The sequence below is a fragment of the Artemia sp. Qi Xiang Cuo genome, chromosome 8 (genome assembly GCF_049724085.1).
Source record: "Artemia sp. Qi Xiang Cuo chromosome 8, ASM4972408v1, whole genome shotgun sequence".
In the NCBI taxonomy this organism is placed as follows: domain Eukaryota; kingdom Metazoa; phylum Arthropoda; class Branchiopoda; order Anostraca; family Artemiidae; genus Artemia; species Artemia sp. Qi Xiang Cuo.
This window is the reverse complement of record NC_142801.1, coordinates 68896800-68914333: the sequence shown is the minus strand read 5'-3', so window position 1 is coordinate 68914333 and position 17534 is coordinate 68896800. Positions and strand designations below refer to the sequence as shown.

Sequence of the window (17534 nt, the reverse complement as noted above, 5' to 3'; positions counted from 1 at the left end):
GAAAATGCAGTCTAAAGTAGGACAAAAAAAACGGCAAGCTGGGATGCAGAATTAGAGCTAGAATGAGTAAAGAAAAAAAAAAGGTCTAAAACCGCTAAGTAAGCATTAAAGCGCCCAGGACATCAAAATAAAGCATCCCTCCCAAAAAAAAAACACATCTTAGGTCTATCAATACTTGAAAACAGCTACTTCCTAAGGTTTTATTTTGGTTGTTTCACAATCCTAAAGTTTTTAGGGCAATATTACATTGTTGCCAGGGTTGCCATATTGACCCGTGAAAACAAATAAGTAAACTAATTTGTTAAATTCAACAAAGCTTTTCGTCTGTAAAAATTGAAATTTTAAAAATCTATTGAAAACCAAAGACACCTTCACCTTCAAAGAAAATCTAGGACTTATTAAGCTGTTTGATTCCATATTCTTTTAGCTTATTTTTTGCTATGTTTTCATCCATATTGCTTTTTTTGGCATCCGTAACCGTCAAAAATTGCACTTTTTCATTAAGTCCCCGTTTTCCGTATTTTTGAAGGCATTTTTATCTGCGTCAATACCAAATCGATAGGAGTCACATTCCATTTTCACTGTAATTGGTACTTCTCAGAATAAATATGGTACAAAAATTCTAAAAGAGCGTTTTTGACTTTGATGGTGTCAATGAGAATGGAAAATAGTTTTGTAGTCAAGATGAGAAATAAGTTTCTTTCCCAATCTAGCTTTAATGAAAAAAGAGAAAATTGATGAAAAGAACACTTAAAAATAAATTTTAAACCAGAAAAGGCCCCCCCCCCCCCTGCTTTGGTAGATTAACGGAAGATATTGCCGAAAAACCGTTCCTTAACCGTGAAAAAGTCCATTCGCGAATACCAGATGGACAGCAAATTTGGCCTATAAAAAAAATACTATTGAAAATTATTGCCAGATCGTTAGCTATGTTTTACCGGTGAAAAAATGCCAGTTGCGGATAGATAATGGAAAGCAAAAGCTGGCTTATAAAACTTCTAGTGAAAGGTATTGCGAATATCAAACTGAAAAGCAAGTTGAAAAGACTTCATGCTTATCTACAGGTCAGAATGCTTTAGACAATTAAGGATATTCATATTATAATGAAAATAGCGTGGTGTACTTCTAGGAGTGGAAACTGGCGCTTGTATTGAATAAAACGAATCCCCAACGCCATCTAGCATTTGGCTCCTTTTTCAGCCAACCTTAAACTGTTGGTTTCAGGTACTTTAAAATGTAGGGAGGCCAAAGAAAGAAAGATTTTGTCATAAGTAGACCTACCAGGACAAAGTGCACTATCCTATATAAATTGAGAAGACCTATGTTAACCTCTAGCTAACCTCTCAACCTAACCGAGGCCTACTTTGCGTAGCATGGATTTTGGCTTGACATGATTCTTGGAAATAAAAATTAGATAAATTACCACTTACAGGAAAATTTCAGCTTTCATCGTATTAAGATTTTCTCCAGCTAACCTAGGGCTACTTTATGTAAAAAGGATTTTGACTTGACTTAGTTCTTGAAAACAAAAAATTAGATAAATTACCACTTACAGAGAAATAATCAGCTTTAACCTTATGAAATTGCAGACTAATCATACAAATTTTCCCAATTTTTTTTTTTTTTTTAACTTTTCATGCCAGATGCTGCAGCTTATGTGGCTCTTTCGTTTTTAATTCCTATCTTCTCATGTTAAATTGCCAAAGATCCCTCTTATAAGTTCCCTATTCCTTTTGTTCCCATAGAAAAAGTGAAAGATGTTACATAAGGATATCATTTGATCTCCTTGTATAGTTTATGGATTACGGTTTGCGATTTTCAGTCCTAAATACAAAGGAAACAATTTTCTCTCTTTCACAGTCATGTTCACACAGAAGTAGCATTCGTTTGTCATTAGCAATTTAGTTGACAACTTAAGCTTTCATGTTCCATGTGACAAACATGATTTTGCGACAACTCTACAGCTGTAGCTTGCATCAAAAGGACAATTGATGATATCATAGGATTCATTAGTTTCTGCTCTATTCATTCACTCAGCTAAAATTATTATATTACTTCCTTCAAATGATATTATGATATTAAAAATTATGGTTTTTCTTTAAAGAGTGATAGAGATTTTCTTTAAAGAGATTGGAATTGAGATCGCAGGATTCAGAGTCCTAAGTGCTAACCATTACACCACGAAATGTCCATATGGCAAACAATTCTAACACTATGTCATATAAATATTTTACTGATCTTATTCGTGAGACTCGAGAACTTCAGTTTAGACTTAATAAGAAACAGGAAACAGAGAACATCCGAGAAGTTCAATTTAGACATAGTAAGAGATCACGTGCAATACTAAGAAATGAAAATGGACATAACTCCTTAAAATAGGGTCGGATCAAAACAAGAAGTACACTATTAAATCCAGATTACAGCGGTAAGCCAGCAACCTAGTAAGAGACGATCATGCCCAATGCTAAGAAATACAATAATCCATAGCTCCTAAAAATGGAGTCAGATCAAAACAAGAAGTACACTATTAAATCCAGATTACAGTGGTAGCCAGCAACCTAGTAAGAGACGATCATACCCAATGCTAAGAAATACAATAATCCATAGCTCCTAAAAATGGAGTCAGATCAAAACAAGAAGTACACTATTAAATCCAGATTACAGTGGTAGCCAGCAACCTAGTAAGAGACGATCATACCCAATGCTAAGAAATACAATAATCCATAGATCCTAAAAATGGAGTCAGATCAAAACAAAATGTACACCAAAATTGCCTTCCGTATGGGTGCAAAGAGCTCTCTGTGTATTAGCTTGGATGCCAATTGAATCAAATCCATTCTCTTTAAATGATAGTTTTAATTTTTTAAACAGGTAGGAGTCAATTATAGAAAGATAGCAGAATTATTGGTGTGCTTACAAAGTTGTAAGACTAAGCACTATTACGATAAAATTACTTCGAATTAATCCCTTGCAGAATAAACACACAAAACATAACAGTGTTTCTACTCTTTTCTGAAAATTGTCTTCCGTTTGGGCACAAATAGCTTTCTGCGTATGAAGCTAATTGTGTCAAATATCTTCTTTTTCAATGAAAATTTTAATTTGGACGCAGTTAGAACTCAGCAGGGTTTAAATCAGTAGAAGTCAATGGTTGCGGAGACATAAGAATATTGAACTTGGCAAAAATTACCTGAGATGAGAAAGCACGATGCGAGGGTGCATTGTCTTGGGTAATGATCCAATTCTTCTCTTTCCAGAAGGAAGGTCTTTTTTCGATTTTTCTTCCAGACACTGAAGACCATTTTCTTAGTATCCCTGTAGAGTGTTCTTGTATCCACTTTTTTAGTATTCCTATCATTTTTGGTAAACTTTCTACCTCTAAAAGGTAAATTAATGATCCAAGCTCCCCATGGGAAAAAACCTTCGACAATGTCTTAATATTCAACTAACTTTGTGTCACTTTCTCCTCTCATAATGAATCTGGTCTCTTTCACTGAGAAGACTGACCTGAGTCAAACCCTGTTTCTGGGTCAAACCCAGAAACCCATGATTCATCACTTTTTATTGCCTTGGCTGTCTCCAAGTTGAATAATTCTTGGAACATTTCAAGTCAGGGTTGTTTCTGCTCGCCTAAATTTCACATACACTCTGCGCATGTTAAAATCATTAGATAGAAGTGGCTGAAACGCATAGGCACTTAAATCCAGGTCTTCAGCTATTTCCTTGACCTTAAGTTTAAGGTTTGACCAGCTAAATTACCAACTTTGACACTGTTTTAGTCACTTTTGATGAGAAGGCGTGCCGAGCCGTTGGTTATCATCAGCTAATTCGTGGCTGTCTTTGAATCAGTTAAACCAGGTAAAAAAAATCCGAAAATCTCCAAAATCTGTTTTTTAGAGTTCATAAATCTTCAAATCAGATTTCTCAGATTGAGACAATCCTGTGCGACCATCAGGGCTGCTAAAATTAATCGCAATTATTGTCTATCCTGTAATTTTTTCTGTGTGAGCCAGAGGTAAGAGTTCTGACAAGGAAAAAGGGGGATTGCTTTCCCATAATGATAAAAAGCATTATACCGCATATACAGGTACCCGGTAGGGTCATTAATTTCTAAAAATGTTACGCTAGGAGGGTAGAACTTAAAATCAAACATACAAGAAATAGAAGGTGAGCCTCCAATGCTCTACTACCTCCAAATCCTTCCCCTAGGAAATGAAAAAGTATAATTATTGAAACTAAACCTCTATTTTCGTTGGAAAGTATCAAATGCTGCTTTTCTTTTAAATACAGGAAGATAGTATCATGTCATCGATTTTATTTATTGGTTTTCAATTGGTATCAGGCTGCTACCCCGACTTTAAGTGCCTTTTGTTCCTAAAATCAGCAAGATACTAACTCGAGTTTATATCCAAATGAGCACCAATCCGAAGTCGAAGGTCCAACTTTAGTGAGAACCGTCTGTCACATATCTTGGCTATCCAATCACATCATACCTTAAGCGTAAGTCAGAAAAAGGGGCTAAGAACCCCGCCGATTTAATACCTGATTCGTTCATTAGTTTTTCAATATACACTTTTACAGGGGCGAATCTACAACATTTTTATTAGGAGGGGGGGGCAAGAGGGGTCTACTTTCGGATATTAAAGGAGCATGGGCTATATAATAATTTCGTCTCCACATTCCAGAGGGGGGCAACTCCCCCCCCCTCCATGCCCTCCCCAAACGGCACTCCAGCACTTTTAAGCCAGTAGATAATTTCTAAGGTTATGCTAGTCCCTTAGACTGTTTACAAGTAGCCCCCTGCTTTGGTGCCTCATTGATTTTCATTATTCGCTAGTCCTACATTATTTAAAATTGCTTCAAGTGTTCCCTAGTGGTCTTTTTGAAAACACTAAAAAGAGTTGTACGCAGAATTATGTTTCGGAAAAGGGGGGGAGAGGTGTAACTATTAAAAGTCTGTAAAATAGGCAAATTATGTATAAATACGACAAAAGCCGTAGAAATCGTGATATTTGTTTGGGAAGCGGTACGGTTTTGAAGAATCTACGTACGTACTTGAAACAGAGTTGTGTGCTTACTGGGGGGTCAAAACAGTAAATAAATAGCTTAAAAAATTTCACATATCGGGAGAAGGGATCTGGGCTCAAACCGTAGTTACGCCATAATTACGAAATACAAGTTTTCTTTTTTAAGGACTACACACAGCAACCAATTCAAGCCTATGATAAGCTCACAGAAGATCAAGTATCTCCCCCGTTTCTGCTGCGCAGTCGCTTCGGTGGTCCAGAGCGTCAAAAAGCTGGAGTTTTCCAACCTGAAGTGCAGCTTTATTCTGAACAAATAGATTTGTCGTCAACAAAAAATTTAATACCCAGAGTATCACTAAGACCTCGTCAAAGCAATGCCTATTCGACTGAAGGTATGCAAAATAGACCATTGAGTGATGGAGTGCATACAACCAAAGGGAAAGAAAATTTCGGTAAGGGTTCTTATACATATTTCTAGGACTGTTTCTAAAATACATTTTGACGAAGTGGAACTTTTAGTTTTTGTTATTGCTTTTATTTAAGGTTTTATTTGTTTTGTTGAAAATTTATTATTTTTATCTAATAAAGGCTTATTTATTTAGATATTTTACTTTCTGTTTTTTTTTCGTTAAAACGTAAATTTTAGTCAAAAATAGATTTCTTTCGAAGTTAGGGGCCCATTATCTCATGTAGTTCAACCAAACAGTATTTTTCGTTCTCTTTATCATTTAAAAATATGGCTTAATCCCACCTTCTAGGGCTACAAAGAGAGAAATGTTGAGATGGCTAGGACACGACCTGCGGATGAATGATGACAGATTGCCAAAGATCGTCCTTGTCAGCTAGCCATATAGGGCCAAACGAAAAGCAGGTCCCCGAATAATTTTGCGGCTCGGTACTGCAGTGAGTTGTTAGTAGTAGTAGCAACAATAGTTTATCATTTGGCAGAAATCCAAGTTCAAATTAGGGATGCTAGTCTTTTGATTTCAGTAACTTACCTGAACTTCGCTAGGCTTTTATTTATTTTATTGCATTTGCTATATACATTACACTTAATATGCGTTCATATAAGAATCATGGTAATTAAAATGAAGTAACATTTCCTCTTGAATTATTTAATCAACTTAAGAGACGCTTTTCCTAATTCTGTAAAGACTTCAGAATCTAAGTAATTAATTTTGTGAAAAGCAGATTTTGTTTGTTTTGAAGAATACTAAATTAGAAAAGCAAATTCTGTTAAAAAGGACTTATTTAAATTGTAAGTTTATTTTATTTAAATTCATTTGTCTCTATGCATCTTTTCGAAACATCCAATGCCAAAGTTATTGAAATTGGTAAGCTGTAAGGTTTATGGTGCCGATTAGGATGTGTGATTTGTATTATTTGTTTTACTATTTATTTTGTCTTGTATTATTTTTTTTTATTTATTTTTCCCACTCTCTTGGGCAAGATTTTTACTTCTCCAGGTGGCTGTTAATCGGTATAATAAATCTCGCACTCCCTCTCTCTCATGTTCTTACACAAATTAGGCTAAACAAACTTTTTGAATTAAGAAAAGCGTCTCTTCGGTTTGTATTACAAAAAAAAGAATATCAGTTAAATATTTGTGAAGCTTCTGATTCCTCTTGGCAAAACACCAAAATTAAAATACTGTATTTAGAAAGAACCGATTTGTAACTAAAGACCAATTCAAAAACGTTTTGGGTATCTATACGGTTGAAAATTGAAAGTGCTGACAGCGTTTTCTGATGCATATTTAAAGTTTCTGCCCAATAATTCCTTTGAAACTCCCTCTAGAACATTTTATTGGGTCACTAGCGGCTTAGTAACATGCACTATGATTTCTTGTGCTTCTATCTATGTACTTACTAGTACTTGGATTGTTGGAATGAATTGGGGAGTGAAAGAATTTTAATTATTTTAAATTTGCACAAAGAATAATTCTTTTCTTTATTTAATTCTGACATTTTCTTTTATTCGCTCGGAATCATTCGCATTTTTGCTACTTTGATATTATTATATGATATCGGTGAATATGGTTACCTATAAAATGGTCCTGCCCTGTGGGGGTAAAATGTTTGCCAAAAAGCTTAATCACGCTATTATACTTAACCATGATGGTCAGGGTATAAAAATATCGGTGATTTTGATAGTTTATGAAAGTAATTAGGGAAAGTCACTTCAATGAGTATGACTTTATCCCTACTTATTTTTTGCATTGTTTTTCTAGGGAGGGGGTGGGGGACGTATCTCTCCTGGTATTGTTATAGCGTATCAATATGATCACTTATTTGTAAAGTTTGTGTAATTAATACCCCCCTCGGACAAGTTTATACTCCTCCGTGTAGTCACTGAATCAAGTCTTTTTTTGGTTGCACTAAAAAACGTTCATTCGTTCTTTCGTTAAATAATAATATTACAAGGGACATTAAAAAAAATTGGGGAATTGTTGTAATTTGTTTTTACTAATTCTATTACAGTGAATTTATTTTTTAATATAACTTATATCGAGGTTGATAAAAATCTGTAATTGATGTTTCCATCCTTTTAGACCATTTTTGAAGGAAATTTCCATCTATGTTCTTTGACAGCTTGTATACACTTACACGCTCTTGACTTAGCAAAATTTTTAGAGCAGAAGCAGTAATTGAAGTAGCCCTGAAAGTATGAGCATAATACCCTCAGTCGTTTTTCTGGAGACTCCTTTATAAGTTATCTTTTGTTTTGTGTTTTGCTTCATTGAGGCTTTTAAAATAGTTGTCCCTCGACTGTTCTTTTACTTTTGGAAATAAACAAATTTCAAAGAGTAATAGGTGGATATGACAGTAATTCCCATGAAAATTTTCTCAGAAATTTTTCGTAACGCGTGAAGAAGATGCTAGGACATAGTCGTAACGGAAGAATATTCTGCGATGGAGCTTCCCTAGACGTTTTCAACTGATTCTGCTCTCATTTTTCATTAAAAATTCTACATAATAGGTTCCTATGAAAGTCCTTCGACCTTTTAAATTCTACAAGTACAACTCGTTCACGTAATTTTTTGAATCCTCCTCGTTGCAACAGTTAAAATCCGATGACGCCTATTGGCAGCACTGATAAATAGCAATTAAATGAAGCTAATGATAGAAATGCGCATCTAGATTTAAATGTTTTGTCTTGAGCTGCACAGAAGTAATAAAATCGTTGAGTATCTGTTCCACTGCTGAGGTATTTCAAGGTTTGAATCCTAAGTACCATTAGTATGAATATTTTCCCAACGGAAAAAATGAAATCAAACAGCTTTATTTCTTATTAATTTCAATTAAAAGTTCATTTAGTTCCCTATGAGAAATTAAAATTATCCTCTTGAGACTTTTGGAGGAGGTTTAAGTCCTCCCTTTGGATGCTAGTTAATATATTTTTTCCCAGGATAGATAACCATGAAGATGATTTGCAGTTAACCCATTATTTCTAAGATAATGATTTGTCACACTTTACGGCCATGGGCGCCCATAGGCTGAATTTTAGGGGAGGGCTTACCTGGTCTAATCGGCACTTTCAATGTTGTATAATTGAAATATCAAGGCAATGTAAGATAGGCAGTGGAATAGCGCTGTCTAAGCAGAGAGCAGTGCGGGCACAATATATTATTTATTTTAATTGTTTTAGGCCAGTGCACTTTTTATAGAAAATAATGTCATAGAAACTTCTAAAAGAGCTCATGGAGGAGCTCATTTTCCTCAAATGCATCTGATATAAATTTTGAGATAGCCATGTGTTCAAAAATAGTCCAAAGATCTCATAACATAGCCTTTCGGGTTGACCTAGAGTATGGGGGTAACGGTTGAAAGTTATGCCCCAGGGGAATTTAAGGGTATTATGAACGGGTGGTTGTGTGAACTTTAGAGGAGGTCCGTTTGATTGGAAATGTATAGTTCTAGTTCCAATTTAAGAGTCAAACGTAATGGAGAGAAAATAGCCCCCTCCTCCTCCCTGACATTCTCTTTTCCCCAAACCTAGTTGATCGAAATTGTGAGATAGCCATTTTGTAACCAATAGTCCAAAGAGAATATAACAAGTTTTCAGTATTCAAATATATGAAATATTTAGGCGGATGTTGAACTAAATAAAAGCAAACCATGAGCATGTGGACTTTCAAAAAGGTGACAAACCAATATCTCAAGAACAACTTATATTATTAAATTAGACCTTTAAGAGTAAGTTGTGGGGATTTTGAACTAGCCAAGAGGCACTATGTGTATACTGTTAATACTACCACTACAGTGATTGTAACTAATGATGAGTAGAGTATTAAGGTGAAACTTTTAGGAATTATTTAGGGCGAGTTCCAATTAAAAGAAGAAAATGTATGTATACAGGTTTTCAAAAAGGCATATAAGCAATATCATAGGCAGCACCACTCTATAGTAGCTAGATATATCACTGAAACATTTAAAGAAGCTAATTGAATTCAAAATGAAAAGTTCTAGGGTTCTTTCTAAGAGTAAAAAGAGATTGGAGGGCAATCAGTCCGTCTCTCAAACCGATTTATTTCCCAAACACATCCAGTCAAAATTTTGAGACAACTATTTTGCTCAGCATAGTAGAACGGTCCAGCAACTATGTCTTTAGGGATATTGGGTACGTCAAGCCCCCAAAATTATGGAATTAGCCCAATATGTTATATGACTAAATGCTGCTTTAAAACTAAATAAAAAAGTATTGTGTTTGCGGTTGCAAATAAAACACTTCGGAAATACAGCGAGAACGACTGGGGTATTAAGTTGAAGCTTCCAAGGCTGCTTTTGTTACTATTTCTTCTCTCACAATTTAAATAAACAAATAGAGTGTAAGTGTATCCAGGTTGTCAAAGAGCGTAGATAGAATCCTTTGGGAATAATATTAAGTTTTATTTTTTCAGGTGAACTTGAGGAGGTATAAAATTAAATTGAAAAAATACTATTTGTGTCAGGACTGAAAATTGTTGAAGAAGTTCTCCCAATGCACAAATAGCAAGCCAAACTATGGATTCTAATAGAAGAAAAACTGAAAAGACAAAAAAAAATTCATGAAAATGACCATGTCAATAAAAAACGAACAAAGATTAATTTAAAAAAAAACTTTTTCCACAAAAAAAGTTTTTCAAAGAAAAGCAAAGAGCTCCATTAATCCAAAAATGGGCAGAAATGAAGTCAAGTAATCGTCCAAGCGTAAAACTATCACAGATCACTATTATTAAATAAATGAAACTCAAAACGAATATAATTAGAATAAATAGCCAATTCAAACTCGATACAAGCAAAAATTAACATTAATAGGGCTGATTAATGTGCCTTCTCAAGACCAGAACGTATTTTTTGCTTTACTGAAAACCAAATATGTTTAAATCTATTTACTTTTTTTACTTAGATAAATACAAAAAATTTAAGATTTTAAGGAAAAAATATCAGTACATTAAACTGTTAATCCACGGTCATTTGTTTTTGTTTTTTTTTTTTCAGTAAAGCCTAAGTTATGTTCTCGTCTTGAGAAGGTATGGGGGTTGTAAGTTCTAATATTGATAATTTTTGATCGTTTTGAGTTTTACTCGGCTATTTATTATAGATTCTGTTCGTTTTAAGTTTCATTCAATTGTTGATAGTGATTTGTGGTAGTTTTACGCTTGGAAGGTTATTTGACTTTGTTTCTGTCCATTTTTGGCTTAATGGAACTCCATGCTTTTCTTTGGAAAGACTTATTCTGTGGAAAAAGTTTTTATAAATTAATACAAATATAAGGCAGCGTCATTCAGCTAGGGGGGGCACTGGAGCCCCTTTGCCCCTCCCCTTATGGGCGCCCATGTTTACAGCGGACATCTGCATATCAAAAATGTGTTAATAAGGATTTAATAAGCAAAATCTTTTGGGAGAGGAAACGTTTTGACAAGGGGAACTTCGATTGAGGGGGGGGGGTCTAAAAGTACTAAAATAGGTGAATAATACAAAACAAAATCTATAGGGAAAATATTGATCTTACCCTCCCCCGCCCCCCTGCATATCGATAGGGAATCTTGTTTATAAGGAGGAGAAAAACCGTATTCTTGCCAAACAAGCAAATTTCTTCTTTGAAGCTCTTTTTGTACACCTGAAAGGCTGGTGTTCTCGGTATTTCAGTCCTTGACTTTAATAGCTATTTGAATAAAAAAAAACAAGTTTTTACAACTGAAAGTAAGGAGCAACATTAAAACTTAAAACGAAAAGAAATTATTACGTATATGAGGGGGTTCGCTCCTTCATCAATACCTCGCTTTTTACGCTTGAGTTCGAATTTTGTTCCAAAACCTTAGAAATGACCTCCAAATTACAAAGGCCGTTTAATTAGAATAAATAGGTCTTTTGAAAATACTAAAAATACATTAGCGTAAAGATCGAGGTATTGACGAGAGGGTGAACCACCTCATATACGAAATAATTTCTGTTCGTTTTAAATTTAATGTTTGTCCTTACTTTCAGTTGAAAAAACTTGTTTTTCTTATTTAATTTCTGATCGTTTTTACATAATGCTGGAAAAACCGGCACCCCTTCATGGAAATTTCTCTTCCTACATGAAAAGATTCTCCCATGTAACCCCCTGCTCCCGAACCCTCCCACCCCACCCCCTGAAAAATCCCCCCTGAAAACGTCTGTAAACTTCCTAATAACCAATACTATATGTAAACAATAGGTAAAGTTCATAACTTGCAGCCCTTCCCCCGGGGACTGTGGGGGATTAAGTCGTCCTCAGAGACATAGTTATTAGATTTTTCGACTATGCTGAACAAAACGGCTATCTAAAAATTTTTATTCGGTGACTTTGGAAAAAAATAAACGTAGAAGGGGGCCTAGCTGCCCGCTAATTGTTTTGGTCAATTAAAAAGGGAATTAGAACTTTTAATTTCCGCTCGAATGAGCCCTCTCTCGACATTCTATGGTCATTGGATCGATACGGTCACCCCTGGGGAAAAAACAAAAAAAAACGAACAAAAAAAACAAATAAACGCGCATCCGTGATGTTTCTTCTGGCAAAATAAAAATACAAAATTCCACATTTTTGCAGATAGGAGCTTGAAAACTCAATAATAGGGTTCTGTGATACGCTGAATCTGACGGTGAGATTTTCATTAAGATTCTATGACTTTTAGGGGTGTTTTCCCTTTTCTCGAAAATCAGGTAAATTTTCTCGGGCTCGTAACTTTTGATAGGTAAGACTAAACTTGATGAAACTTATACGTTTGGAATTAGCACAAAAATCTGATTCTTGTGATGTATCTATTGGTATCAATATTCCGTTTTTTAGTGTTTCTGTTACTATTGAGGCCGGTTGCTCCTTACTTACAGTTCGTTACCACGAACTGTTGGATAACTTTACAAATTGGAATATACCATTGCCTCGGTAAACCGTCTGCGTCCCAATTTATTGGTGATGTGGAAACTGAGGATCCAAGGATGCCTATAGAGAAGAGCAGGGGGATTTGAATCCCCCTAGAAGATTAGACAGTCTTCTAGAATTTTCGTGATATTCGGGATTAAGCATATCACTTCTGGCAAACACATTTTCCAAACCTTAGCTCCTCCCCTTTAGCCCTAAGGAAATCTTGTTGGTTTGCAATGGAAAATTACATGGATACATTTATCTGGGTTTCTATCTCCACAGCTACGGTACAGAGCACAGAGTGCTTCATTGCTCATGGAGATCTTCTATTTTAGGATTTACATCAGATACCGAAGCATCAGCGGGGAAGAAATCTGCTCGCAACGATCAGTACAAATTGACTTTCAAAAACTATGATTCCGATGTTTACTATTAAACTTACTAGTTTAATATCATAAATGTGCTTTTTAGGAAGATCTTCATTGGATGCCTGCTGACATTTGGATAAGTGAACTTCGAGTGTCCCACAGATTTATGTCAAAAGAAAAAGTTATTGGCCATCAGTTTTCTCTTAAAATAGAGCAAATTTTTTTTTCTAGAGAAAAATATAAGGAAAACCAGTCTTCTCAATCCTCACTTATTTCCTACTTTCTTTTCCTTCCTTTTCGTATTTCCATTTTGTTTTGCCATTCTTTCAATACAATTTGCTATTTATTTTTCTTATATACTGTTAATTTTTTGTATATTTTTATTATTTTATTTACATAATTAATTGTCTCTATTATCATTTTTCTTTCTTTCTATTTATCTTATCTATTTACTTCCTTTCTCTTTTTTCATATATGCCTTGTTTCGCAGACTTACGTATATAGATGTGTTTTATTACATGAAGCGGGAAATTTGTTAATAAATAAGATAACAAAGTTATAAAGTGAGAGTGAACACATATATTATAAGCCTTTGTTCCTTATAAGGAGTGAAGGGGTCTAGGTCTCACTCTCACAAACACACTCCCTTACCAGTGACAAATTCTTCCTGTAGATTTGTTTTTACACCAAATGGAACAGATGTAGTGAAATAAGCTGAAAAAACCACAAAATGAGAGTTTATACGCATAGGGTAACCCTTTGTTCTGAATGGAGAGGCGGGGAAGGGGTGTCAGTTCTACAAGCCAACTCCCGTACCACGAAGTAGAAGGGATGTACTGAAATAAGATGGCACAATTACAAAATGGTATATATATATATATATATATATATATATATATATATATATATATATATATATATATATATATATATATATAGGTACAGACCCATCCCCTACCAATGATCATACCCTCTGTAGACTTGTTTCAATACATGAAGTGGAAAAGGTGTACTGAAACAAGGTGACAAGATTATAAGTTGAGAGTGTATACAAAAAGTGTAACCTTTTTTTCCTAACCAGGAAAGGGAAGGGAGGGAGGTAAGTCCTGAAAATACATCCCCTCACCAGTGATCATAGCCTCTGTAGATTTGTTTTAGTACATGAAGTGGAAAGGGTGTAATGAAACAAGGTGTCAAGCTTATAAAATGAAAGTCAACCCCTCCCCCCCTTCCTACCAGCCTTCATAGTCTCTATAGGTTCGTGTTAATGCACGAAGTTGAACAGGTATAATGAAATAAGATGACACAGTTTTTAAAACGAGAGTATATATAGATATTGCAATCCCTTTTTTTCGAACGAGGAGGAGGAAAATTCTTCAAGCTTATTACTCCCTTATTACTCCCTTATTAGTGATCATTGTCTCTGCAGATCTCCAATTTTTTCTAAGTTCATATGACTTTTATCAGTGTTCAACGTTATTTTTTCTTATCAAATTTTAATAAGTTGGCACATCTTCCACTTGACGTTCTCTTTATTGCAGCAAAAAATTGGATATTCAGGTTGACCAATATTTTATTTATTTTTTAATTTAACTGGTATTCTCTTATGTATACGAAAAACCCATTCCTTTATGAAAAGACAGAAGCAACCTCTTTTTACAGATAAGCAACTACAAGTTACGAATTAAATTTCAATATTTTTCAAGCCGTACATTTCCAGGGTTGCTAAAGGAACACCTTTAATGCTTTTTGAAATTTTTCTACGCTCGGTGATACTGGGACAGTTTAGGGTCTAAAAAGGCTTTCTTTCTTTGCTTTCTCTAAAACCACAACGCTGTCCTCGATGAAACACGCGAGTATAAATCTAAAAAAAAATGAAAGCAGGGAGCTAGAATTAGAGATTTTGGATTTGCGCTCGAGTCATGCTGAATGTTTTCTAGAAGGACGCCAAAAGTATCCCCGTTTGCCCGATTGGCATTTTGGTCCCCAGAAATTTTGGCAGTGCAGGATATTTTATGTATTTTGTATTCTTAGAATAAATTTAACCCATTGCTAATTGTTCTAACTTTTTAAATGTCTAATGTTTAGGAATTATTTTAGTGCATTTGGCTTATTATTTGAAACTACTCTTTGTACATTTTTGTCCCACAATGGGTCTTGACTTTTGCAATAAAGTTTACCTAAATATTTACCAACTCCGAAGCATGGGTTATGTTCAGACACTCATGTAGGTTAGTCAGCCGGTTCGAGATGATCTCGAGCTTTCCTGCAGCACAAACTGTATGGTCACTTACGAATATACATTTAATTTATGTTCAAATGAGCTATCGCTCAATTTTTAATGACCTGTGGTTTGATAAAATTACCCCTGGAAAAAAATGCATCCATGCAATGCATCCATGCAATCATGGATGCAATCATGCATCCATGATCTTTCTTCTGGGAAAAAAAATCCACACTTTGTAGATTGGAGCTTGACACCTCTATGGTAAGGTCTCTAATAGGATGAATATAACAAAACAATTTTCACTATGATTATTTGTCCTTGGGGGGAGGGGGTGTTTCCCCCTGATTTTGAGAACCAGGTGAATTTTTTTGAGTTTGTAGCTTTTGGTAGATAACAATAAACTGAACGAATTTCATTTAATTAGAATCAGCATAAAAAGCAATTCCCGTTTATGGTTTTATTGTCATCAAAATAAGAAATGTTTTAATGGCCTGTCAAAATAAAAATCTCAAGAACAATCTCGAGATTCTTGCGACACATCAAATATTTCTGCACAGATTTCATATTTTATAACCCTTGCAGATTTGATAGCTCCATTGTTTCAAGGGTAGTAGTTCCAAAAGGCTCCCAAGCTGAAAAAAATGCATGGAGGCCGGTCAAAATCCTAGAAAAATACCATCAAATCCACCCCCAACCCATTGGTGGGTCTTCAATAAGAACCCTCCTTCTTCAAAATTGCGGTCCCTTTGACTCTTGACCGCACCGAATGGAATGTGACCATCTGCCACAACCTAGCGCCAGATAGAGCTGCAAGGCTTGTACCCTGACTTAAGTACAAGTTAGACTAACTAATATACTATCTACATAAGTTGAATGAGGGAAAGATTTTTAATACTATTAGCCTTAATTAATTTCGAAAGAGAGTATGATACGAGGTTCTTCGAATGAGAAAGAGGTCCACCCCCACTATACCCGCTCCATGAAGCGTAATTAAATGACAATTTCTTAGAATTTTAATGAGAATTCTGGCTATAAATCTTGTGTATTTCTCGGGTTTCGAAAATCCGAAATTCAACAATTTGTAAAGGTATTAATTAATGAAGTTTGAACGTTACGACAATTTGGTGAATTTGAAAAGATTAAAATAAATACAGAATACCAGTTCCTGGTTTAAACGTTCCTGATTTAACTAGTTCCTTTACTAGTTCCAGGTTTAAACGTTTTTTTGGACCTCTGTTCCTGGTTTAACTAGTTCCTTTGCTAGTTCCAGGCTCAAACGTTTTTTGGACCTCTAGTTCCTGGTTTAAACATTCCTGGTTTAACTAGTTCCAGGTTTAAACGTTTTTTGGACCTCACTGCCTATCAAAAGCAAATAAAAAAATAAACATTGGTAGAACTGCGAATGAACAGAGTTAGCAGAAAGAAATATAATCCGAATAGTTAGCTCAATCCAGTGGCAAAGCTCAGAGAGGAAGGATCAGAGTTCATACCATGGTCAATACTTTGATTACAATTTTGCTGTAGTTCAAGCAAGTAACTTGGCTATCACGTCGTGGTAACGAACTGTTGCTTCACCCCTGTAGTCCAGTGGCGAAGCTCAGACCTGAAGGATCCGAGTTTAAACCAATGCTGTCATAACCATTGGGGTGTGGTTCAAGCTTTCTGATGAGAACCTAATGCTCACCCGCGCACCCCAATTTCAGTTGAAAATTGGCAAAACTTGTTTGCCAATTTTCAATATTTGATCCAGATTTTCGCCTAAGTGTGCAATAGGCGGCAATGGCATATACATCAAAAGCTGCATTTTAAAATTGGCTCGAGTTTTCTAGGCGAAATTCCTCAGCCACCTCCAACTAACCTTCCTTTACTTTTTCATCACCTGTAAATGGTTTGCCACTTAAAAACTCTACAAAAATGGTTTGTCACTTTTGCCAATTTTGCAAATACTAATAGAGAATCATTTTTAGCAACTGCTAGTAAAATTCTTTAACAGGTTCAAACATCACTGGGGAATATTTTTGACGGCTATTAGAATGTCGTACAAGCAGAAATTGATATAACTGATTTTTTTTTAATTTCATCACAGGCCGGAAGACAGGGCGTCGCGGACCGTAGTATAGAGATCCTCAACACAGGTAGTCTACGTAGCCCCCATTTTTACCACCGAAATTAGGTGTTTATAATCCAGATTGTCACTTGAAAATACCACTTTTCATATGTAAGGAGCTACTAGATGCCTTCGGGCCAATTTTTCCTCCTCCCCTCCAATATATTTTTGAAAAAATATGTAGCATTACACTGAAATTTGACAAATAGACTTTTCTTAATTATAATTATTATTATTTAATTAATTATACAATATTACTGTTAAAAACATAATCAATATAAATTAGATTAAATGAAAAATACAAACTAAACAAATTATATTATTTACTTAATACAAAATAAATAAATCATAACAATAATAAATTGATAATACTACAAACATTTTTCAAATTTATAATGTAATTGTATTATTTTTTTTACAAAGTATACACCTGATCT

General features: G+C 34.9%; 1 protein-coding gene across 1 annotated transcript in view; it reads left to right on the top strand.

Moving 5' to 3' along the window:
* LOC148949748 (uncharacterized) overlaps positions 1-12854 on the top strand; it is a 107451-nt gene extending 94597 nt beyond the window's left edge. Inside the window, exons 13-14 of the mRNA XM_089092776.1 lie at positions 5194-5479; positions 12731-12854. Coding sequence (XP_088948902.1) covers positions 5194-5479; positions 12731-12831 — 387 coding nt within the window. The 3' untranslated portion in view covers positions 12832-12854. The remainder of the gene's footprint in view (positions 1-5193; positions 5480-12730) is intronic.
* The last annotated feature ends 4680 nt before the right edge of the window (positions 12855-17534 follow it).